A 26,783-nucleotide genomic window follows, 5' to 3' on the forward strand; every position below is an offset into this window, starting at 1 on the left:
GTCATGATGCTCCGTCCCCTCATCGCCCCGTCATCACGCACAGAGCCAGTGTGCTCTCTAGTGATCACGGTAGGGTGGCGCTGCAGAGATCACGGAGGTGCCCAGCAGCGTGACCCCCGCGATCAGACATATCCCCTATCCTCATCGCCCCGTCATCATGCACAGAGCCAGTGTTCATGTTGTTTTTGCATAGTTATTCATATACTAGGCTTAAATAGCTGGTGATATATTGTTAAATAATACTAAAAGTAATACAAGAAATGACCTTTGAAAGAGTATTTTGTAAGCAAAGTGAATTCATAACTTATCTGCAATAACCTTTTTTTTTCCTCCACAGTGCATGTCTTCCCCAAAATTACAGCGCAGGAAATGTGACATTGAGAGAACATAGATATGCTGAGAACTTTTTAACAGCAATAATATTTCTTATAACTGGCTTCCAATTTATTATTGTGGAAATTGTGTTTGCCAAAGGGAGGCCATTCCGACAGCCTTTATATACCAATTGTAAGGTACCATTATTGTTGAATATATATCTTTAAAAGGATATTCTGGCCTTAGATATCTGATCCCCTACCCTATACAAAGGATAGGGTATAAGATGTCTGATCGCAGGGGTCCCGCCGCTGGGACCCTCCCTCGTGATGTCATTCATGTCTATGGGAGGGGGCGTGACAGCCTTTACATTCTCTTACATAGATAAGCATGGAGGGGGCGAGGCATTGCGTTACGTGGGGGCATGGCATAATTTATCTGTCTCGGGAGCAACACCCAGCACAGAATGCCGGGAGCTCCACCGACATTACAGGGGGTCCCTGGTGCGGGAACCCCTGCATTCAGACACCTTATCCTCTAATCTTTGGATAGGGGATAATATGTCTAAGTCTGAAACCGGGGGTAATTCAGGCATCGGGCCACGAAACGTTACACACCCCTAGGCGCTTCGTCAGGCCGATGAGAAGTCTCAGCGGCCTGACGAAGCGCCTAGGGGTGTGTAAAGGTCCATGGCCCGATGCCTGAGCTCCCCCTGGTTTCCATCCGCCGCCTCCCTGCTCGGACCGGTGTCCGGTCCCTTGATCACTGCATCTGCGTGACCTGCCTGCTACGGAATGGTGAGCGCTCCGCTTTCTTTCTTCTTCTTTTTCTTCTTATGTTACATATGTTACTATCTTGTTCTTCAGCGGGTAGCGGTCACCTCGCTACCGCTATCTCCACCTGAGTCAGACATCCATAGTTTGATTGCACAGTATCTATAATATACAGTGGTGCTGGCTATACTTTCTCTCTTGGCGATAAGAATTTACAAATCTGTTTAACATTCTGGCACCAGTTGATTTAAAAAATAATGTTTTCCAGCGGCGTACCCCTTTAGAAGTTGAGGAGGAAAAACCAAAATTGATGGTCTGTGTCCTTAAAGGAAAACTGTCAGCTAGTTCACCCACACTAAACCCAATATACTGGGTGATAGTGTGGGTGAACTGGAGTCCATACATGAGTCACTTACTTTTTTGAGTGTCCTGGCCGCTTAGTATTCCCTTGCTAAAGTTGTGTTTTCACTCTTCTCAGTGGCGTTTTAAAGATGGGTCCCCCGCCGTCCATCTCGCTTTGGGTCCCGGAGGAAGGGGCCTAAGCCCGCTCCCGTTGTTTGCATTATAATTTTCTTCAACCAGACAGAGCGGTGCACTCAGGGGGCATGTGACTCCCCATCACTAGGATGTGGTGTTGAAGAAAATGAATATCTAAGCAACGGGGCGGGCTTAGGCCCCTTCCTCTGGGACAAAAGCGAGAAGGACGGCGGTGGACCCGCCTTCAAAACGCCACTGAGAAGACCGAAAACATAACTTTAGCGGGGGAGTACTCAGCAGCCAGGGCACACAAAAAAGTAAGTGACCCCTGTTTGGACTCCTGTTCACCCACACCATCACCCAGTATATTGGGTTTAGTGTGGGTGATCTAGCTGACAGTTTTCCTTTAAGGGGTAATCCCTTTTGCAACAGTAACACTGTTCAGATATGGAACATACATTGCGTACTGTTTTGTTGAAACATCCGTATCCCATCCTTCTGCCACAATGTTTTAATGAGTGAAAAAAAAAATCTTGAAGTTTTAATCAGCCCATGTAAATGTCACCCATGTTTTTTTTCCTGTGGATGGATTTTTATATTGGACTGTATGAGTGACTGTGACTTGCAGCCCAAATGCCTAATGTGCCAACTCATGCACCTATGCCCTTGCTTTACCCATTACTGCTGTGAATCTTGATATTACTAACTATCAAGAGCAAAAACTGGGAATTAGCTATCTATATAAGAACTGTAGCTAGATATCATACAGTGGGGCAAAAAGTATTTAGTCAGCCACCAATTGTGCAAGTTCTCACACTTTAAAAGATGAGAGAGGCCTGTAATTTTCATCATAGGTATACCTCAACTATGAGATACATAATGAGAAAAATTTTTGAGTGAAAACCTCCTTCCATGAGCAAGGGCATTGAAGATGAAATGTGGCTGGGTCTTTCAGCATGACAATGATCCCAAATACCCCGGCCGGGCAATGAAGGAGTGGCTTTGTATGAAGCATTTTAAGTCCTTGAGTGGCCTAGCCAGTTTCCAGATTTAAACCCCATAGAAAACCTTTGGAGGGAGTTGAAAGTCTGTGTTGCCCAGCGACAGCCCCAATCATCACTGCTCTAGAGGAAATCTGCATGGAGGAATGGACCAAAATACCAGCAACAGTGAGTGAAAACCTTGTGAAGGCTTACAGAAAACGTTTGACCTCTGTCATTGCCAACAAGGGGTATATAACAAAGTATTGAGATGAACTTTTGTTATTGACCAAATACTTATTTTCCACCATAATTTGCAAATAAATTCTTAAAAAATCAGACGATGTGATTAAATACATTTAACTATTTTTGCCCCACATTTTTGCAAACATAGTGAGAAAGACTGCTATTCTTCAAACAAGGAGGACATATTCTCTCTCTCATTATATTTTATTATTCTATACCCTCTACCTCTAATGTGGTTTTCTTTACATGTGTACTTGTGATACTGTTCATAATTGGTTTAAACCAATATCAAACTATTTGTTTAAGACATCTTTCATGCACTTAGAGCTTAACCTCTTAACAACCATGCCCAGTGCATCCACAAGATCGCGGCAGAGACTCGGCTGTAACACACAGCCGAGACCCTGCTGCACAGCAGTTTAACCCTTACAGCCGTGGTCGGAAGTGACTTCGGGCTGTAAAGGTTATGACAGAGGGAGGGATCTCCCTCTGTCTTCCCTGCAGCACCCCGCAACGTGATCGCGGGGTGCTGTGTGTAATCCCCGACGGGCGGGAGCCTGCCGTACTGCCAGGACCGAAGTAAAACTTCGGTCCCGGCAGTTTAACCCTTACAGCCGAGGTCTGAAGCGACCGCAAGCTGTAAGGAGTTTTGACAGAGGGAGGGAGTTCCCCTCTGTCTCTCTCCTGTAGCACCCCGCAACGATTGTGGGGTGCTGCATGTTACCTGGGCAGCCGGGGGTCTTTATTAGGACCCCCAGGTCTGCCCTGGTTATTGCCTGTAAGGACTTGCCAGAGGCACATCCTGATATGCTGCCTGCCAGTGTAAAACTAGCAGGCAGCATATAACTGCAATGCTTTGGAATACTATTCCAAAGCATTAAAAAAAGTGAAAAAAATATATGAAATAAATAAAAGTGTAAAAAAAAGTGTTAAAAAGTAAAAAAAAAAAAAATAGTGTAAAAAAAATGCATTTATTGAATAAATATAGTGAAAAATAAATAATGCATAATGTGTAGGATCACATGGCACACATCCGTAGCATATTACATGCTTCGGATGCATGCCAGCAGTCACCATAATGAGCTCCCTGCTGCAGCTGGGTAGCTTTGTGTATCCACTCATAGTAGCGGATTTCCCGCCGGCATTCATTAGCAGACACACTGAGCTACTCAGCCGCAGCAATGATCTCGCCCTTGTGGCTGCTGGGGGGAAATCGCGGTGTGAAAAATGCTGCGGATGCTCTCTATGTGACCCTACACTGTGTCCCTTTCATACTGCGTTTTCCGCAGTATGTTAGAGGTATCTATCAGCATCACGTCAAAAAAGTGATGCTGACGTATACTGTAGCAGTTCCATTAATTTCTGACATTACAACGGACACCTATACTGCAGAAATGCAGTATGAATGGGGACTATTCATATAATGATGCCCTGAAAGCCAAAAGGGGCTCCTTTCCTTCTTGGTCCTACCAGGCAGTCAGGCAACCAGATATGGCCTAAGTAGGGGTACTGCCCATCCTGGGACGATCAGGGTGATAAAATATGGGCACATTTCCTCCATTTCAAAAGCGACTTACCAACATGATGTCCCAAAAATAAAGAATTTGTGGGAAAAAAAGCTAATTGCTATGTTTTTCCACTGACTTTGAAAAAATTCTAGCCACACAATAAGGGCACAACGTGCTCACTTTTGCCCAAGGTGAATACTTTAGGGGGTGTAGTTTCAAAAATGGGGTCTCTTCTGGGGGTGCAGTATTGTTCTGACAGCTAGAATGCTTTGCAAGATGAAGTGCGGCCTATAATTTGTATAATGATATCCTGAAATCAAAATGGTGCTCCTCTCCTTTTGGGTCCCACCATGTGGCCATGCAACCATATATGGTCTAAGCCGGGGTATTACCGAACACGGGACGAACAGCGTAATAAAATATGGGGCGCATTTTCTACTTTTCAGATGCAATGTACAAAAAATATGTACCAATGAGGCATTTGTGGGGGAAAAAAGAAAATTTTAATTTTTCCTCTGACTTTGTAACCATTCCAGTCACACAAAAAGGACTCAAAGTACTCACTTTTGGTCTAGGTGAATACTTTAGGGGGTCACTGGTGGGGGTTCAATATGGTTCTGGCAGCTAAAACCCTTTGCGGCCTATAATCCATCCGGCCTAAGATGATGCCCTGAAAGCCAAATGGCGTTCCTCTCCTTCTTTGTTCTGCCACATGGCCAAGAAAACAAATATTGCCTAAGCAGGGGTATTTCCAAACACGGGCCAAGCAGCTCAATAAAATATAGGGTGCATTTCTTTCAATATCAGAAGCAATTTACAAAAATATGCCCCAAAAATATGCATTTGTGAAAAAAGCTAATTTTGAATTTTCAACACTGATTTTGTAATAATTCCTGCCAAAAAAACTATGGTGTTAAAATAGTCACTGTACTCGCTAGCAAATACCTTGAGGGGTCTAGTTTTTAAAATGGGGTTTATTGGGGGGGGGGGGTCCTATGTTCTACCACCTCTAAATTTCTGCAAACCTAGCACATAAAAAAAAGATGTAAACTACTATTTGGTCAGAAAGTATAAATATATGCAACCTATTAGTGTTAAAATAGCAAAAAATCTTTATTTTTTTGAAAAATGTCATGATTTTTTGCATTGTAAAAAAAAACTACAAATGATATCGGCTTACTTTTACTATGTGCATGAAGGACAACTTGTGACAAAAAAACATTGTCAGAATTATAGTGATAGGCAAAACGTTACCAGAGTTATTCCATAATAAAGTCCGACATCCCCGATTTGAAAAAACAGGCCTGGTCTTTCAGGGGCGTATAGGTTTACGTGTATTAGTCCTTAAGGGGTTAAATAATGAAGATTTTATTATGAGTTAATCAATAACATAATTTGTTTCCATACATATTTATTTGTATTAATTGTGTTTTATAGCCTGGAGGTCTCGCCCATTTTTTTTAAATATAATTTCCACATGAAACAGGGGTGATTTATATTTATATATTTTTTTAATACATTTGAGTTAAAATAATGGACATATTTTTGCAAAATACTGTGTTGTTTAAAGTTTAAGGAAAAGTAGCGGTTTATGCAGTCAATATAATTTGTGGTTGTAAGGCTGTGTTCACACGACAGGTTTTTAATTGAAAGTATTGAATACAAAACCAGAAATGGATTGAAAAAAAAGAAGGAAAGAATGAGACTTTTCTACTTTTACATTCCATTTCTGGTTTTGTATTCAATACTTTCAATTAAAAACCTGTCGTGTGAACACAGCCTTACAACCACAAATTATATTGAATGCATAGACCGCTACTTTTCCTTAAACTTTAAATAACACAGTATTTTGTAAAAATATGTCCATAATTTTAACTCAAATTTATTAAAAAAACAAAATATATAGATATAAATCACCCCTGTTTCTCATTAAATGTTTTTTAAATAATAAAAAGTGAAACATTTGGTATATGCAGAAATTGTGTAAATTGGAACTTAAAAGGAGATGAGGAAAAACAAAAACACAAAAATGAAACCTGGCTGTGTACTCAAAACCAAAATGGGATGTGTCCTTGAGAGGTTAATAGTTATTCATTGTGTTGTTGTTTTGTTTATTTTGTTTTCCAGATCTTCTATCAATTATGATTGTTATTCAAATTGCAGTTTATTTATTTGTTGTTTTTGCTGATATTGACACATTATACACTGCTATGGAGGTATAGTATTTTAGTACTTATATTGATAATTCATTATAAGCTAAGCATCCATTCCTAAATTGCTACTATAGAATAATGTTTTTATAAGACCGAAAAAGAATAGGCTCAGCTGTAATAATTTGAATTGGGTGCCACCAAGTGTGCCAATTGTATAATACCAGATTAAGAAAAAACAAGAAAAAGTAGGTATACAAAAAAAGGTGCACACCAAAAAGTACCAAAAGTAGATATTCCGAAAAAAATCCTTTTTAGAAAAACATAGACTAGACACACATTTAAAAACACTTAATACGACGGAACACATGGGGTTTAGGGTGGCATTTGTATATATCCATGCTTTCTGATTTGGTCCTCCTTCCATTATAGTGGGGTGTTATGTATATACTGCTTTTTGCTATTAAGTTTATTAAGTTACATGATTGCAATATTGAACTGATTCATTTGAAATCATACACTTTTTTGTCCATAAGTATTAATTCTGTGTATATATTGTGATTTCAGTCAGGTTTTTTTTAATATTATGAGGGCAGGTGCCCTGTGAGTACTCAAAAGGGCACTCTGTGGTTCAGGTTCATGTGGAACCATTTTAAGTGTTTTTAAATGTGTGTCTAATCTGTGTATTTCTAATAAAGATTATTTTGTAATACCTACGTTTGGTACTTTTTGGTGTGCACCGTTTTTTAGTGTGTCTACTTTTTCTTGTTTTTTCAATAATGTTTGTATAAGGTCATGTTTACACAGTAGAATCTGTTATCATAGCAGTAAAAAAACTGCTCTCTTTTTTAAAGTGTGTAAACATGATCTAAATGGGCAAATCACAATTTTATTCATGTATTCATCTATTTGCAAATAGTACTTTATTCTACATTACTACTTATAAACAGTAATATTATTTTGGGTACAAAATCATGCAATGCCAAGTGATCCAGGATATTACTTTGTAAATCAGTGAGATAAGCAGCAAATACCCAACTGGTCTTCAGTTGCCTCTTTCATTTCATTTTTTAAATGCCTATTTTTCAATTATTTTTTTCTACTTCTCACAACATCATAGGAGAAAGGGGACGTGCAGAGATACATTTTTTTTTTTTTACTATGAAATTCTGCAAAGGCTGCACTTTCCACCCATGTGAAACTATTGACAACTTTTTTTAAGAGTTCATTTTTTACTTTTTTTTGTATAAGTTTGTCAATCAGCAGTGCATAGGGGCAGGGGTACCATGACTTAAAGGGGTAGTCCAGTGGTGAAAAACTTATCCCCTATCCTAAGGATAGGGGATAAGTTTGAGATCGCGGGGGGTCCGACCGCTGGGGCCCCCCGCGATCTCTCTGTACGGGGGCCAGGCTCTCCGCCGAGATAGCGGGTGTCGACCCCCGCACGAGGCGGCGGCCGACACGCCCCCTCAATACATCTCTATGGCAGAGCCGGAGATTGCCGAAGGCAGCGCTTCTGCTCTGCCATAGACTTGTATTGAGGGGGCGTGTCGGCCGCCGCCTCGTGCGGAGGTCGACACGCCCCCTTCCAGCGGGCTGTCGGGGCTCCGTACAGGAGATCGCGGGGGGCCCCAGGGGTCGGACCCCCCGCGATCTGCAACTTATCCCCTATCCTTAGGATAGGGGATAAGTTGCTCACCACTGAATCACCACTGGACTACTCCTTTAAAGGTTATCTTTTTGAGTCTTAGAAGCTTCAAAGTTTTCTCATTTCGAGATGGATTTTAAATTGCTATATGATTTAGTATTTAAACTTCAAAAAAAATATTGAATGTAAATAGCAAAATCATTTTGGGCCCTATCACAAAATTTTTTAGGTTTTCTATTGTTTAATTGTATAGACATTTGTGTAGGTAAGTGATATGATCACTGACTTCATTATTTTTGAAAAATATAAATACACAAATAAAGATATAATTAAATGAGTAAATACATAAATAAATAATAAATAAATACAATTGCAGGAGAGGCTCTTGTGTTTATACCAATTTCAGTTTTTCTGGATTATACAAAATAAATTCTTATAATACAGATGATTCAGATTAAAGAGGTGTAGTTTCTTTGGACACACAGTACTTTATTTTTACATGTAGTCTCGCATTCTCACATTGATTATGGTTACTACCTACCCCCCCCCCCCCTTTTTTCAGCTTTTGGTGCTTTATGTGCTCCTGATTCTTTATTTATTAAAGATATTCTTTTTATCTTATGTACGATTAACCCCTTAAGGACCCAGCCATTTTACACCTCAGGACCCGGCCATTTTTTGCACATCTGACCACTGTCATTTTAAACATTAATAACTCTGGAATGCTTTTAGTTATCATTCGGATTCCGAGATTATTTTTTTCGTGACATATTCTACTTTAACATAGTGGTAAAATTTTGTGGTATCTTGCATCCTTTCTTGGTTAAAAATCCCAAAATTTGATGAAAAATTTGAAAATTTTGCATTTTTCTAACTTTGAAGCTCTCTGCTTGTAAGGAAAATTGATATTCCAAATAGTTTTTTTTATTCACATATAAAATATGTCTACTTTATGTTTCCATCATAAAATTGACAAGTTTTTACTTTTGGAAGACACCAGAGGGCTTCAAAATTCTCCAGCAATTTTCTAATTTTTCACAAAATTTCCAAACTCACAATTTTTTATGGACCAGTTCAGGTTTGAAGTGGATTTGAAGGGTCTTCATATTAGAACTACCCCACAAATGACCCCATTATAAAAACTGCACCCCCCAAAGTATTCAAAATGACATTCAGTCAGCGTTTTAACCCTTTAGGTGTTTCACAGGAATAACAGCAAAGTGAAGGAGAAAATTCACAATCTCCATTTTTTACACTCGCATGTTCTTGTAGACCCAATTTTTGAATTTTTACAAGGGGAAAAAGGAGAAAATGTATACTTATATTTGTAGCCCAATTTCTCTCGAGTAAGCACATACCTCATATGTCTATGTAAAGTGTTCGACGGGCGCAGTAGAGGGCTCAGAAGCGAAGGAGCGACAAGGGGATTTTGGAGAGTATGTTTTTTTTTTAATGGTTTTTGGGGGGCATGTTGCATTTAGGAAGCCCCTATGGTGCCAGAACAGCAAAAATCCCCCACATGGCATACCATTTTGGAAACTAGACCCCTTGAGGTACGTAACAAGGAATAAAGTGAGCCTTAATACCCCACAGGGGTTTCACGACTTTTGCATATGTAAAAAAATAAAAATAAAATTTCACTAAAATGTGTGTTTCCTCCCAAATTTCACATTTTTGCAAGGGTTAATAGCAGAAAATACCCCCCAAACATTGTAACCCCATCTCTTCTGAGTATGAAGGTACTCCATAAGTTGACCTGAGGTGTACTATAGGTGAACTACAATGCTCAGAAGAGAAAGAGTCATATTTGGCTTTTTGAGAACAAATTTTGCTCGGGGGCATGTCGCTTTTAGGAAGCCCTTATGGTGCCAGGACAGCAAAAAAAAAAAAAACACATGGCATACCATTTTGGAAACTAGACCCCTTGTGGAACGTAACAAGAAATAAAGTGAGCCTTAATACCCCACAGGGGTTTCACGACTTTTGCATAGGTAAAAAAAATAAATAAATCACTAAAAGGTGTGTTTCCCCCCCAAATTTCACATTTTTGCAACTGTTAATAGCAGAAAATACCCCCCAAAATTTGTAACCACATCTCTTCTGAGTATGGAGGTACCCCATAAGTTGACCTGAAGTGAACTACGGGCGAACTACAATGCTCAGAAGAGAAGGAGTCATATTTGGCTTTTTGAGAGCAAATTTTGCTCGGGGGGCATGTCGCATTTAGGAAGCCCCTATGGTGCCAGGACAGCAAAATAACCCCCACATGGCATACCATTTTGGAAACTAGACCCCTTGCGGAATGTAACAAGGTGTAAAGTGAGCATTTACCCCCCACTGGTGTCTGTCATATCTTTGGAACAGTGGGCTGTACAACATTTTTAATTTGCACAGCCCACTCTTCCAAAGATCTGTCAGACACCTGTGGGGTATAAATTCTCACTGCACCCATTGTTACATTCCGTGAGGGGTGTAGTTTCCGAAATGGGGTCACATGGGGATTTTGTTTTTTTTGCGTTTGTCAAAACCGCTGTAACCATCAGCCACCCCTGTGCAAATCATCTCAAATGTACATGGCACACTCTCCCTTCTGGGCCTTGTTGTGTGCCCCCAGAGCACTTTACGCCCACATATGGGGTATCTCCGTACTCGGGAGAAATTGCGTTACAAATTTTGGGGGGCTTTTTTCCCCTTTACCTCTTGTCAAAATGAAAAGTATAGGGCAACACCAGCATGTTAGTGTAAAAAGTTTATTTTTTATACTAACATGCTGGTGTAGACCCCAACTTCACCTTTTCATAAGGGGTGAAAGGAGAAAAAGACCCCCAAGATTTGTTAGTCAATTTCTCCCGAGTACGGCGATACCCTATATGTGGCCCTAAACTGTTGACTTGAAATACGACAGGGCTCCGAATTGAGAGCGCCATGCGCATTTGAGGCCTGAATTAGGGATTTGCATAGGGGTGGACATAGGGGTATTCTACGCCAGTGATTCCCAAACAGGGTGCCTCCAGCTGTTGCAAAACTCCCAGCATGCCTGGACAGTCAACGGTTGTCCGGCAATACTGGGAGTTGTTGTTTTGCAACAGCTGGAGGCTCCATTTTGGAAAGAGTGGCGTACCAGACGTTTTTCATTTTTATTGGGGAGGGAGGGGGGCTGTGTAGGGGTATGTGTATATGTAATGTTTTTTACTTTTTATTTTATTTTGTGTTAGTGTAGTGTTGTGTTTTTAGGGTACAATCACACGGGCCGGGGATTACAGCGAGTTTCCTGCTGCGAGTTTGAGCTGCCGTGCAAAATTTGCTGCATTGCAAACTTGCAGCCTGATACTCACTGTAAGCCCCTGCCCATGTGAATGTACCCTGTACATTCACAGGGGGGGGGGGACCTCCAGCTGTTGCAAAACTACTACTCTCAGCATGCCTGAGAATGTTTGGGAGTTGTGGTTTTGCAACAGCTGGAGGCTCCAGTGTGCCTCCAGCTGTTGCAAAACCACAACTCCCAAACATTCTCAGGCATGCTCGGAGTAGTAGTTCGGCAACATCTTTAGAGCGTGATGTTGCCAAACTACAACTCCCAGCATGCTTGAAGTTGTAGTTTTGCAACATCTGGAGGACTACAGTTTGCAGACTACTAATACAGTGGTTCCCAATCTGTGCCCTTCCAGATGTTGCAAAACTACAACTCCCAGTATGCCAAAACTGTCCAGGCATGCTGGGAGTTTTAGTTCTGCAACATCTGAAGGGCCAGATGTTACAGAACTACAACTCCCAACATGCCTGGACAGTAAGGGCATGCTGAGGATGTGTAGTTTTGCAACATCTGGAAGGGCACAGTGGTCCAAAAACTGTGGACTTCCAGAAGTTGCAAAACTGCAACTCCCAGCATGCCCAGACGCCAAGGGCTGTCTGGGCATGCTGGGATTTGTAGTTTACAGGGTCCCAATACAGCAATGCATGTCGCTTTACGGCGATGTGCATTGCTGTAAAGGGCCCGACCGCGGCTGAAGATCTACTCACCTGTCGCCACCGCCGCCATCTTCATCGCCGGGATCCGGGTCTTCAGGGACGAGGTAAGTACCGGGGCCGGTCCCCAGCACTCCCCCGTCCCCCGCCGCGTCCTCCGGTCTTCCTCCCGTCCTCTCCGGACTTCAAGGGACCGGGCAGGACGGGAGGAAGTAACTGTCCCCCTCCTGCGAAGTAACCGCCCCCCTCCTGCGATTGGTCAGTTAACTAACCGACGGATTGCAGGGGATCGGAGGAGGTGGCAGGCTTGCCACCTCGCTCCTATACTTCAGCATGGTCCTGGCTGTCTGAGACAGCCGGGATCATGCGAAATTACCGGGCGGTCGGGTCCCAGAGACCCGATCAGCCCGGTATCGCCGCAGATCGCAAGGGTGATTTCCCTTGCAATTTGCGGTGATCGCCGACATGGGGGGCCTACATGGCCCCCCTTGGCGTTTGCCCTGGATGCCTGCTGAAGGATTTCAGCAGGCATCCGGTTCCGATCTCTTCCCGGCGAGCGGCAGAGACCGGAAAACGCCAGGACGTACGGGGACGTCCTGGGTCCTTAAAGCCCAGGGTGTGGGGACGTCCCTGTACGCCCTGGGTCCTTAAGAGGTTAAACAGAGCTTAAAGGGGTACTCCGGTGAAATTTAAACAGATTTGTAAATTACTTCTATTAAAAAAATCTTAATCCTTCCAGTACTTATTAGTTGCTAAATAATACAGAGGAAATTATTTTCTTTTTGGAACACAGAGCTCTCTGCTGACATCATGACCACAGTGCTCTCGGCTGACACCTCTGTCCATTTTGAGAACTGTCCAGAGTAGGAGAAAATCCCCATAGCAAACATATGCTGCGCTGGACAGTTCCTAAAATGGACAGAGATGTCAGCAGAGAGCACCGTGGTCATGATGTCAGCAGAGAGCACTGTGTTCCAAAAAGAAAATCATTTCCTCTGTAATATTCAGCAGCTAAGTACTGGAAGCATAAAGATTTTTTAATAGAAGTAATTTACAAATCTGTTTAACTTTCTGTCACCAGTTGATTTCAAAAATAAGTTTTCCACAGGAGCACCCCTTTGAACTAGATAAATACTTTTGTTTTTTTAAATGTATTTTAAGTTTGCAATAAAATTTTACTTTCTTTAATTACTTGAATGAATATTCCATACACATCATACACAGAATATTTAAATTTATTTCATATCCAGTGTATACACATATTACATTTTTTTTTATCATATTCTGTGTCATTTTGGTTAATAATAATATAATATTGAAATTAGTATAATTTCCATTGTTTCAATGAATTATTGCAATGAAAAAAGTTTATTTATTTTTAAATACATTTTTGATTTATTCTTTTTCTGTCTTTTTTTCCATCATTCAGCTTGTTTGTACCCCATATTACTGGAGAGTGAACATCTTGATCATGGTCCTTGTTCTCTTTGTTGTGTCATATATTGCAGAGGTAAGTGAATCTGAAGTATGTTATTAATTAATTGTTTACTATAACAAGTGTAACAAAAATATTATATTACCATAAGGTAATATGCAAATAAGCTTTCCTCCAGAAGGAAGAAAGCTGGCACTCTAGTACAACCTATCAGGGATATCTTCCCTGTAGATACTTATCTAGAAACTCTCCTCTGGAATGAGGAGACACCAATCTATAGACAGAGGTTTTGCAGTTTCCCCCTTGTCATCACAGAGCAGAGCACTGGTTAACGGTGTAGAAGGCATTTGGCATAGCTCTCTAGAAACTGCCAGGTGGTAAATCCCTAGTCAAGACTTTTTAATGGGACAGCCATTGACTTACTGGAAAGCTACAAACCTAGGTGACACTAATATGTTTATTTTTTCTAAAGACAGCTAATTTACATATGATTTTGATGAGGTAGCATTGTCTTGCCTTAAAGACTCCCGCTGGCATCTGAATGCCTCCCCAAGTAGAAACAGTAACCTCCCAGAACCATAGACAGCCCAGCATACAGATGTATAAAAAAAACAACAGATAGAGACAGACATTTATGTGAAAGCAATTGTCTATTTTATATGTATATTCAATAGATCAGTGTTAGTCAAATAGTAGATTGTGATTTACCAAGAGACTTCAAATCATTGTTTAGTAGATGTCAATCAGCACCAGGCTGCTTTCTTGCACACTTTAAAGTGTGTCCCTTGACATGTTACCCTCTATCCAAAGGATAGGGGATGACATGTCTGATTGCAGAGGTTTAGGACACTAGGACACTGGGACACCACCCCCCCTCCCCCTCCAGTCCGACGCTGTGACGGGCTGGTGTTATGCGTGGAAGACACTTAGCAGACTGAGTACTCAGTAAAGCAGAGGCTTAAATGCCCTCCATTTGTGACATCACAGAACTGATCTGACTAATTATGAGGTTACTGACGTCTAATGAGGATGTCAAACCAATAGTTATCCTTATATCCTTCCTACATTCCAAATAACTCCTATCCTGATGTCTCTAATAAACATGTCCAATTTATGTCATCCTGGTTGCAGAGAACCTGGTCTGTCTCCTGCTCTTTGCATCCAGTCCACCAGTGCGCATGCACAATTGGGACCACTCACATTCGAGTGGGGTGATGATGAAAATCATGGATCTCATCCCGAACTACACTTGCACAACAGTGAGCAGCACAAAACGCTGGACACTGATTTAATACACAAATTTCATATGCACAACAGTAAGCCGCTCAGAAAGCTGGACACTGATTCTATACATGGGTACCTGCCAGGATGTCAGGGACCGATTGGCAAGGACAGGTAGAGTGAGCCCTAAACTGACCCTAAAACCGCTCTCCCTGCCTACTTGCCCACTCACCCTAAATGGTGAGTCGACAAATGGGAGCCAGTTCCTTCCTGCGCTAAAGTGCAGTGGCGTAAAAACAAATAATAAACATAGACGGTCACAGGCCAGAAACGGAAAACTACTAGACATCCAGATATACCAGACAGAATACAAATACTAACAATGCCAAATATAACTCACAAACAGAATATAGTGAATTAACAAACAGTTCACAAAACCGGATATAAGATAAACGGCAGACATGATAAAAATGAACAAGACTAGAAATTATTTGAATATACAGCAGAATCCAGGAGATGAAGGGGATAGCGGAAGAACTGAGAGCCAAAACACTGAAACTGAATGGATAAAATAGAACACTGTTCACATACATGTACAAGTACAAAAGACAAAGATCAGATCAACCAAACAGGATATAAATATAAGACACTGTTCACACTGGGAAACAGAACATACAAACTGGACTTCATAAAAAGGATACAAGAACACCAAACTCTACAACGTAGAGGAACACTGGTCAGGATACTAGACAGGATATTTCTCAAGATACAAGACTAGAACCGGATGAGTCTGAATAGACTCCAGAAAACCAAACAAGATATCAATTTACAAGGCATAGGTAACAAGCAAGACTCAGACACAGTGTGAATACAGACAAAACTAAACAGACATAATCCCAAAACCGACAAATGTAACACAAACTAAAAGCTACAATGAACAAGACTATTTCACCATGGCTAAAACTCAGATAATATCATAGGATAAATACACGGTGCATGCTCAACCAGACTTAGAAGTGCATTGCACACACAGACATGGTGGCATTAAACTAAATAACCAGCAACTTGAATACAGACTGAGCTGGAGTTATATAGCCACACCCACCTAGCACATGTGTGAAAGGCTTAACTCTTCCACGCCTGCAAGAAAAGCACAGAAAACAGATAATGCATGGAAAACAAGGCCTGAACAGGGCCTAAAACTGGAAAATGCAAAAATAAATAAACGGACATTACACAGGATGAGCGCATCTGCCAGGATTATTCCGCTCATGACATCCAAGCTAGACTATGTCATTCACATAGACCTAAGTTCCAGATTAATAATTAGGGTAAGTATGGGACAATTTAGGATCTGAAAATAAATATAATCACACAATAAGTCTGCCGTGCATTATTGACTGTACTGAATTTCAGCACTAGTACAGGCTGACACTAGTGATTGATGGTACCAAAATCACAATGTTGTCACGATGCCGGCTGGCAGGTAGTGGATCCCCTGTGCCAGAGAGGGATGGCGGGGACCGCGCTAGTGGACCGGTTCTAAGCCACTACAGGTTTTCACCAGAGCCCGCCGCAAAGCGGGATGGTCTTGCTGCGGCGGTAGTGACCAGGTCGTATCCACTAGCAACGGCTCACCTCTCTGGCTGCTGAAGATACTGAAGATAGGCGAGGTACAAGGGAGTAGGCAGAAGCAAGGTCGGACGTAGCAGAAGGTCGAGGCAGGCAGCAAGGATCGTAGTCAGGGGCAACGGCAGGAGGTCAGGAACACGGGCTAGGAACAGACAAGGGAACGCTTTCACTAGGCACTAAGGCAACAAGATCCGGCAAGGGAGTGCAGGGGAAGTGAGGTGATATAGGGAAGTGCACAGGTGGGAGCCAATTAAGCTAATTGGGAAGATTGGGCCAGGCACCATCATTGGTGCACTGGCCCTTTAAATCGCAGAGACCCGGCGCGCGCGCGCCCTAGGGAGCGGGGCCGCGCGCGCCGGGACAGGACCGAGGGAGAGCGAGTCAGGTACGGGGGCCGGGGTGCGCATCGCGAGCGGGCGCTACCCGCATCGCGAATCGCATCCCGGCTGAAGGCGGGACCGCAGCGCACCCGGTCAGTGGATCCGACCGGGGCGCTGCAACAACGAAGATGAGGCGAGCGCTCCGGGGAGGAACGGGGACCCGGAGCGCTCGGCGTAACAGTACCCCCCCCCTTGGGTCTCCCCCTCTTCTTGGGGCCAAAGAACCTGAGGAAAAAAAACTCAATTTTTCCGTGATGAGGTCCGATGCACATTAGGAGGGGTTCTGTGTGGAAACGTACGAGACAGTCCAATCTTTTATTGTAAAAACAATAGATGTAGAGGGGTCTGGCGAGACTGGTCACAGGAACGTAGAACCTGTTGATGAGAGAGGCCAAAAAACATTTTCCTGCAGATCCGGAATCCAGGAAGACCATAGTAGAGAAGGAGAAGGTAGAGGCAGATATCCGCACAGGCACAGTAAGGCGTGGAGAAGCAGAGTTGACATCAAGAACTGTCTCACCTTTGTGCGGAGTCAGCGTACGTCTTTCCAGGCGGGGAGGACGGACAGGACAATCCTTCAGGAAGTGTTCGGTACCGGCATAGTACAGGCAAAGATTCTCCATGCGGCGTCGTGTCCTCTCTTGAGGTGTCAAGCGAGACCGGTCAACTTGCATAGCCTCCGCGGCGGGAAGCACAGGAACAGATTGCAGAGGACCAGAGGAGAGAGGAGCCGGGGAGAAAAAACGCTTCGTGCGAACAAAGTCCATATCCAGGCGGAGCTCCAGACGCCATCCGGAAGAACGCATGTCAATGCGAGTGGCTAGATGAATGAGTTCATGTAGGTCAGCAGGAGTCTCTCGTGCGGCCAGAACATCTTTAATGTTGCTGGATAGGCCTTTTTTAAAGGTCGCGCAGAGAACCTCACTATTCCAGGACAACTCGTAAGCAAGAGCACGGAACTGAATGGCGTACTCGCCAACGGAAGAAACACCCTGGGCCAGGTTCAGCAGGGCAATCTCGGCTGAAGAAGCTCGGGCAGGTTCCTCAAAGACACTTCGAATTTCCGAGAAGAAGGAGTGTACAGAGGCAGTGACGGGGTCATTGCGGTCCCAGAGCGGAGCGGCCCATGACAGGGCTTTTCCAGACAGAAGGCAGAACACGAAAGCCACCTTAGACCTTTCAGTAGGAAACTGGTCCGACATCATCTCCAAGTGCTGGGAACATTGCGAAAGAAAGCCACGGCAATACTTAGAGTCCCCATTAAATTTGTCCGGCAAGGACAGGCGGAGGCTAGGAGTGGCCACTCGCTGCGGAGGAGGTGCAGGAGCTGGCGGAGGAGAAGATTGCTGGTGAAGTTGCGACTGAAGTTGGTGCGCAATGGTGGACATTTCCGACAGCTGGTGGGTTAGATGGGCGATCTGTCGGGCTTGCTGGGCGACCACCGTGGTGATATCTGAGGCAACTGGCAGGGGAACCTCAGCGGGATCCATGGCCGGATCTACTGTCACGATGCCGGCTGGCAGGTAGTGGATCCCCTGTGCCAGAGAGGGATGGCGGGGACCGCGCTAGTGGACCGGTTCTAAGCCACTACAGGTTTTCACCAGAGCCCGCCGCAAAGCGGGATGGTCTTGCTGCGGCGGTAGTGACCAGGTCGTATCCACTAGCAACGGCTCACCTCTCTGGCTGCTGAAGATACTGAAGATAGGCGAGGTACAAGGGAGTAGGCAGAAGCAAGGTCGGACGTAGCAGAAGGTCGAGGCAGGCAGCAAGGATCGTAGTCAGGGGCAACGGCAGGAGGTCAGGAACACGGGCTAGGAACAGACAAGGGAACGCTTTCACTAGGCACTAAGGCAACAAGATCCGGCAAGGGAGTGCAGGGGAAGTGAGGTGATATAGGGAAGTGCACAGGTGGGAGCCAATTAAGCTAATTGGGAAGATTGGGCCAGGCACCATCATTGGTGCACTGGCCCTTTAAATCGCAGAGACCCGGCGCGCGCGCGCCCTAGGGAGCGGGGCCGCGCGCGCCGGGACAGGACCGAGGGAGAGCGAGTCAGGTACGGGGGCCGGGGTGCGCATCGCGAGCGGGCGCTACCCGCATCGCGAATCGCATCCCGGCTGAAGGCGGGACCGCAGCGCACCCGGTCAGTGGATCCGACCGGGGCGCTGCAACAACGAAGATGAGGCGAGCGCTCCGGGGAGGAACGGGGACCCGGAGCGCTCGGCGTAACAAATGTGTACACTAGTATAAATTAAAGGCATCCAAATCACAGTATTATTCCCATGGAATACTAATAACACACATGAGTCAGTAGTTAGTGATGGATGGCTGAATAGCGTACTATTAGAACAAGTTCAGAATCAAAAAACTTTATACAAATGTACAACCAAGCAAAGGTCAAAAACTGATCTTAATTATAACGAGAACAGCCAGGAATCATGATAACCACGTGATAACCACTGTCAAACAATAAAGGCTGTGTACAAAGAACCCTCATTTAAACCAGACGGACTTGACTCTTCTTTCAGAAGAATTTTCTCTAAATTACCCCCTCTAGGTCCAAGCTTAATTTGTCGTATGCTGCAGAATTTAAGTTTCTTGGGGTCGCCACCATGTACCTCCCATATATGTCTGGCGAGTGGAATGTCCGCATGCGTGTTGATACAACTCACATGCTTGGACATCCTCCATCTCAGCTCCTGGATAGTCTTGCCCACATACACTTTTGGACAGGGACAAAAGGCAGCATAGACAACCCCTTTGCTGCAGAAATTTACAAAATCAAAGAGCTTATAGACCTTATGGACACTTCCCTAGTATGGGCCAATATAATTTTAGTACGCCCACTACTTCACTTGACTTTTTGTCAAACGTGCCAATCATCTAATTGACTTTGTAGAGAGAGTACTCCAGTATCTAGTAGTATCTCCAGTTTCAAATAGCTGAGGTCGCAGTGTATCCTAAGCTCTCCAATATGTCTTCTTCAGATGCCTTCGGGGATAACCTTTATCTGTGAATCTTTTAGTGAGTTTTTCACACTCCTGTTTGAACAATTAAGCCTGTCAATCAAATTAACCAAGATAGTTTACAGATCACCAATTTGTCCGGGATCAAATTGAATGCCTCTCAAAGTCAAGTGTTATCGAAGGGTTTGTCTTTTTTTTCCCGACTCCACAATTTGATCTGTTTAATTGGGTAAAAGATGTTAACCACTTTGCAAGAAAATTTCACTTAATAAATACCATCTTATTAATTTGAGAGGTGAATTTACCACCAGACAAAGAGAAGTGGATGCTCTAGAGAATCTAGTGGGTCTCCTTGAGGAGAATGAGGCTGATCTAGTGGTCCCATTGCCCCTTTCTCCTCCTTAAAGGTAAGCAGTAGAATATCTCCTCCTTTTTCCTAAAATAACAATATTGACACTTTTGTACAACATGTCTCTTAAAATTCAATTGAATAAAAAAAAAGCAAAACCTTACAATTTTAACATACGTGAAGTGGGAAGCTTTGAAATCTTTGGAACAAAATGAGGCAATTGAAATAAAGCCATCAGACAAAGGTCGTAATGTGGTCATCATGGCAAAGGAGGATTATATTGCCATGGTTGCCAGGTTACTTGATGATCGTGAAACTTATGTTATACTCTTTAGGAATACCACTAAAGACTATCTATGTGAGCTGAGGCCCTTGCTCCTGGAGGCTAAATCATCTGACCACACTACAGAGGAAGATTTCAAAGACCTGTTCAACCCATCTCTGTGGTAGCTACATTCTATGCACTTCCAAAGGTGCATAAGAAGACCAACCCCCGTAGACCAATTGTCGCTGGAAATGACAATTTAATGCAAGAGTGTAGCAAGTATGTTTACCCCTTAAGGACTCAGGCAATTTTAGTTTTTGCTATTTTGTTTTTACCTCTTCACCTTTGAAAAATCATACCACTTTCAATTTTGCACCTACAGACCCAATTATAATTCATAATGATATTACTTATTTTATTGCATAATCTGCGGCGAAAAAAAAAATATTTGTGAGGTGAAATAATAGAAAACAAAACAAAAAAAGCCATTTTGCAACTTTTTAGCGCTTCCGTTTCTATGCAGTGCACTTTTAGAAATGACACCTTATCTTTATTCTGTAGGTCCATAAGGTTACAAGGATACCCAATTTATGTGGTTTTTATTTTATTTAACTAGTTAAAAAAAATTATAACTACATGCTCCAAAATTAGTATGTTTAAAATTGTCATCTTCTGACCCCAATACTGTAACTTTTTTATTTTTCCGCATACAGGGATGTATGAGGGCTCATTTTTTGTGCCGTGATCTGTAGTTTTTATCGTTTTTTTGTTTTGATGGGACTTTTTAATCACTTTTTATTAACATTTTTATGGTATATGAAGTGTCCAAAAATGCACAATTTTGGACTTTGGTATTTTTTCACGTGTATGCCATCGACCGTGCAATTTAGCTAACCTTATATTTTAATAGTTTGGACATTTACGCATGCGGCAGTATCACATATGATTATTTTTATTAAATTATTTTATTTAAAAAATAGGAAAAGGGGGGTGATTCAAACTTTAAAGGTGTATTCCAGGCAAAAACATTTTATCCCCTATCCAAAGGATAGGGGATAAGATGTTTGATCACAGGGGGGGGGGGGGGCGCTGCTGGAGATTCAGTACCCACATAGAATGAGGGTGCTGCAGGGAGATCGTGGGGGGTCTCAGCAGCGGGCCCCCCGTGATCAGACATCTTATCCCCTATCCTTTAGATAGGGGATAAAATGTTTTTGCTCGGAATACCCCTTTAATTAGAGGAGGGGCTAATTCACATTTATGAACTTTTTTTTTTTTTTACACTTTTTCCTTTTTTTTTTATACCTCACAGGGAGCTATACCGTGCAATCTTTTGATTGCATACTCTGATAAATGCTATGCATTGATCAATGTTATTGGCGCTCTGCTGTTCCATCCTTCTGAGCCACCTTGGAGCAGTAGATCGCCAATCAGATGTGGAGGAGGCAGGTGAGCACCCTCCCACGTCCAGTAAGCTGAACAGGACATCACAATTTCTCCGCTGAGCTGCCGGGATAGTTTCCCTTTAATTTTAGACGGCGCAATCAACTTTGATCATGACATCTAAAGGGTTAATGTCGGGCATCAGCCCGATCGGCAGTGCCTGCCATTAACCCTGGGTCCTGGCTGCTGATAGCAGTCGGGACCCACGGGGTTTAAAGCGTTCTTCGCTCATGAGAATGCTTTAAACCCCGGTAATGGGACTCCGGACATACAGGTATACCCTGAGTCCTTAAGGACTTGGGAATGGGGGCGTACCTGTATGCCCTGCATCCTTAACTGGTTAATGAGATCATTATTTCGTTTGTTAGCACCCTACCTTCATACCTCAAAGACACTGTATGCAAGATTCACAGAATATCTGTTTCTAAGAACACTTTTTTGGTCAGCCTAAATGTCAAGGCCCTGTATAGCAATATCTCACATGACCCAGGCCTAAAAGCAGTTGCACATTTTCTTTGCAAAAAAGGGATTCAGTATAATGCTCACAATTATTTTGTACTTTCACTTAAGCTTGTCCTCCAATTTCTTTATCTTTAAAGGAAAATACTATCACCAAATAGGAGGATCAGCTATGGACATTGTTTGCACACCTACATATGCTAACCTTTTTCTCGGGTGGTGGGAAGTTACTATAGTATTCACTGAGGACAATTCTAATTACACTGAGTACGTTTTATTTTGGGGACATTTTATTGATGACATTTTGATTTTGTGGGATGGTAGCAGGGATCTTATTCACCAAAAAGGGATCATTGTTTTGGATTTGAACATTGTAATTGATGATGGGGGTGGTCTTCAAACTAGCGCCTTTAGGAAGGAGACAACAAGGAATAACTTGTTACGTTGGGTGAGTTGGCACCCCACTCCCCTTAAAAAAGGAATTCCAATTGGAAAATTCCTACGCATGAGGCGGAACTGTTCTCAGAAGATGGTGTTTAACAGGAGTGTGAAAAACTCACTTAAAGATTTGTGGGTAGAAATGATCCCAGATGGCATCTGAAGAAGACATTTTGGAGAGCTAAGGATACACTGTGACCTCAACTATTTGAAACTAGAGATAAAATTAGTACTCTCTCTACAAAAACAATTAGATGCATTGTCACGTTCGACAATAAGTCGAGTGAAGCAGTGGGTGTACTAAAATCCTATTTGCCCATACTAGTGGCAGATGAAGACCTGAGAGGAGTACTTAGAGAGTATCCAACTATCACTAATAGGCGGGGTCCTAACCTTAGGATCCACTTAGTACACAGTCACTTCTCTTTGGAGCCCAAGTCCCCTTTGCTTAGAAATATGACACAAGGAACATGTCCATGTGGTCAATGCAGCTTCTGCTGCTATACCCTGCAGACAAAAAGATAAGTGCTTTGATTTTGTAAATTCCTGCAGCAAAGGGGTTGGAGAAGCAAGTAGATCAAAATACAAATTGTGGATGTGCAGCTATGTATCCGTTTCTCTATTTTTGTTTTACTTGTTTGTCACTGTAATGCTAGAATGATACATATATGACCCCTTTTGGACCAAATTAACATTACATTCTCAATACGCTGAAGGCCTATATTGGGATAGGAAGGTATGTTGATGTATACAGCAATGTACCTGTATATGTTTTTGCAGGACTTAGATTCTGAGAAGATGTACCCCAAATATGTGAATGGGACCTTACATGGATAGAAAATGCTAGTTTTCTTAAATTTTTGAATTCTTCCACACATAAAGACTTATGATTTTTCTTCTTTTTTTAGACATGGTTTATTGAAAATAGAAAACTCTGGCTCTGGATAAAGAGAATATTCAATTGCAAATCAAAGAGCCAATACAGAAAGTTACAATGGAAACTGCAGAAAGATCCAGAGTGGCCTCCACAGAACAGAACGGACTATGCTGTCCAAAAAACCTCTGTAGAGGAATGTGACATTGTTGCTGACAGTAACCCCCATTATTGCACTGCACCAAGTCTTGAAAAAGAATCTGAAGAAACATTTGTAACTGTAATGTGAACATTATAGTGTTAAAAGGTGTAAAAGTAAATGAAATTTGTTTTCCTAGTAAAATGTGAACCAATTATATTCTTATGTAAAATCCTCATGTAGATTCATTTAGATAAAGATATATTCGAAGGTATTTAAAAATGTACTGTAATGCAATAATATATATATATATATATATATATATATATATATATATATATATATCAGTCAGTTATATATGTTAGCACTGCAGTAATCTATGAATATAGCTAAAAATCATAAGTGAACTGCAGACAAGTGAAATGCAAAGCGATAGACCTTCTGGCAAAGGGGTTGTCCAGGATATAGCTTTTCAAATATCCACCTTATACTTGAATAATAAACTTTTCAATACAGTATGTTAACATGTTAGTTAGAACCCTTCCACCTTCCCTATTTTTATGGTGCCCATTGTACTGAGCATCACTGCATGCAAATATTGCAATGGTGCTTACATCCATACATGACCCCTCCTTGACAGTCTGTGCAATGTATTGGACACCTGTACCAGGCATGAACAGGCTGCAGTTGGGTCACATATTTGACATGGTTGTGACAGAAAGCTTGTTTGTGCAGTTTAATGGTGTCCATTACATTGCACAGATTATATGGGTGGGTGGACCTTGTATGGACTTAATCTTAACTGTACTATTTAATGCAGCAGTAGGCATTGAGATCCCCACATACTATCATGCTATGAATTATTCTGAGATCCTTGGGTGTATTAGAGTAATTAAAGTTTAAAAATGCCACTGGGATCTGGTTAACTAGTCCTCAGGGTGGGTCTCGGTGGCTGCTCCCCATCCAGGCAACTTGAGTGACACGTCTCTTCCTTGCAGTGTATGAGTATAATAAGTAGAAGCAATTATTACAATTCCCACAGTTTATGTTTCTATACAAAACAAATAGTGGTTCATATGGTTGGACATGACAATATTAATACACCTAGTACATAAAATAGCACATATTCAGTTTTTTTTTAGAAAATGAGTTGTGGTTTTCTATACTATTATGGTTATGTGCTTTTCTATACTGATGAACTGTATGTCACAACAGAATTATAAAAAATTTTTAAATATGCTGTATTGTACTGGTCTTAAGTGGATACCTACCAATGCCTTTCCTTTTATTTAAGAGTTCCTTGCTTTTGGCACACTAGAAACTTACATTGCCTATAAGGTGGAGTTGATCAACAAAATGTATTGGGAAAATGGGCACATAGAAGCAGACATATTAGCAGTGGAGAAACAATATTTATACTAGAAGTCAAATATACTTTTGCAGAACAAGTTTAAGTTTGATTATGTCAGTGTTACCCAACCAGTGTGCATCCAGTTGTTGTAAAACTACAATTACCAGCATGCCTGGACAGCCTTTGGTTGTAATTTTGCAACAGTACAAGGCGCACTGGTTGGGAAACAAAAATAGAGAAACAGAAACATAGCCATACTGTCACGATGCCGGCTGGCAGGTAGTGGATCCTCTGTGCCAGAGAGGGATTGGCGTGGACCGTGCTAGTGGACCGGTTCTAAGTCACTACTGGTTTTCACCAGAGCCCGCCGCAAAGCGGGATGGTCTTGCTGCGGCGGTAGTGACCAGGTCGTATCCACTAGCAACGGCTCAACCTCTCTGACTGCTGAAGATAGGCGTGGTACAAGGGAGTAGACAGAAGCAAGGTCGGACGTAGCAGAAGGTCGGGGCAGGCAGCAAGGATCGTAGTCAGGGGCAACGGCAGGAGGTCTGGAACACGGGCTAGGAACAAACAAGGGAACGCTTTCACTAGGCACAAGTGCAACAAGATCCGGCAAGGGAGTGCAAGGGAAGTGAGGTATAAGTAGGGAGTGCACAGGTGGAAACTAATCAAGGTAATTGGGAAGATTGGGCCAGGCACCATCATTGGTGCACTGGCCCTTTAAATCGCAGAGACCCGGCGCGCGCGCGCCCTAGGGAGCGGGGCCGCGCGCGCCGGGACAGGACCGAAGGAGAGCGAGTCAGGTACGGGAGCCGGGGTACGCATCGCGAGCGGGCGCCACCCGCATCGCGAATCGCATCCCGGCTGGAGGCGGGACCGCAGCGCACCCGGTCAGTGGATCTGACCGGGGCGCTGCAACAACGAGGATGAGGCGAGCGCTCCGGGGAGGAACGGGGACCCGGAGCGCTCGGCGTAACACATACATTCAACATTTGTATTTTGATCTACTTGCTTCTCAGCATAATTTCAAAAACTAACAGGTTGTTAGTATACATTTTGATAAAAAAAAGTACAAGCCCACTCTCCACGTCAAGGCCACCTAGTCAGAGTGGGTCCCTAACCCCACACTGGCATAGCGCAGGGCGGCGACCACTGCCTCCACAGCATAAATCCCACAGGTTGGGGAACTCTAATCTATATAGAAATTGAGAGGTTAGGGGCCCACCACAATGAGGTTTTGTAAGAAAAAAAAATCATCAAATTTCTAGATCATGTTGATGTGAAAAAACCACAGTGCTGCTTGTTGGCTGATCTGGTACTTTTAGCCCGTTAGCGACACAGTACGTAAAGGTTTACCTTCAATCTATTCTTACATATTAGATTACTGCAAAACCAGTACCCCTACAGTACTAACCTGTATAGTAAAGTTAGCAATTATGATAGAATATACATTAGAGAATTGCTTAATATACTTTCCCCTAATATCCAAGCACAGGATAATAAAGACTTATTCTGTGTTTACTTTTATTTCTGTTCCACAAGGTTACATGTTTACATTATAACTACAAAGTAATATATTATACAAGATCTAAACGAATAAAAAAAAAATCCAAAGCTTATATTAGGGATGAGCGAATCGAATACGATGAATCCAAATTCGTGACGAATTTCAGGAAAAATTTAATTTGCAACAAATGCGAATATCGCCATGATTTGATCGCGCAAATCGATTCATTAAACTCCATTTAGTGTGGTCCAGGCTCTAGGGCA

The 26,783-nt window shown here is 42.6% G+C and overlaps 1 protein-coding gene across 1 annotated transcript in view; it reads left to right on the forward strand.

Moving 5' to 3' along the window:
* The window catches only part of LOC130360665 (probable cation-transporting ATPase 13A4), a 73,035-nt gene extending 49,086 nt beyond the window's left edge, over positions 1-23,949 (forward strand). The window contains exons 4-6 of the mRNA XM_056563211.1: positions 6,427-6,515; positions 13,493-13,573; positions 23,558-23,949. Coding sequence (XP_056419186.1) covers positions 6,427-6,515; positions 13,493-13,573; positions 23,558-23,812 — 425 coding nt within the window. The 3' untranslated portion in view covers positions 23,813-23,949. The remainder of the gene's footprint in view (positions 1-6,426; positions 6,516-13,492; positions 13,574-23,557) is intronic.
* The last annotated feature ends 2,834 nt before the right edge of the window (positions 23,950-26,783 follow it).

Source organism: Hyla sarda, chromosome 3 (genome assembly GCF_029499605.1).
Source record: "Hyla sarda isolate aHylSar1 chromosome 3, aHylSar1.hap1, whole genome shotgun sequence".
NCBI classification, from domain to species: domain Eukaryota; kingdom Metazoa; phylum Chordata; class Amphibia; order Anura; family Hylidae; genus Hyla; species Hyla sarda.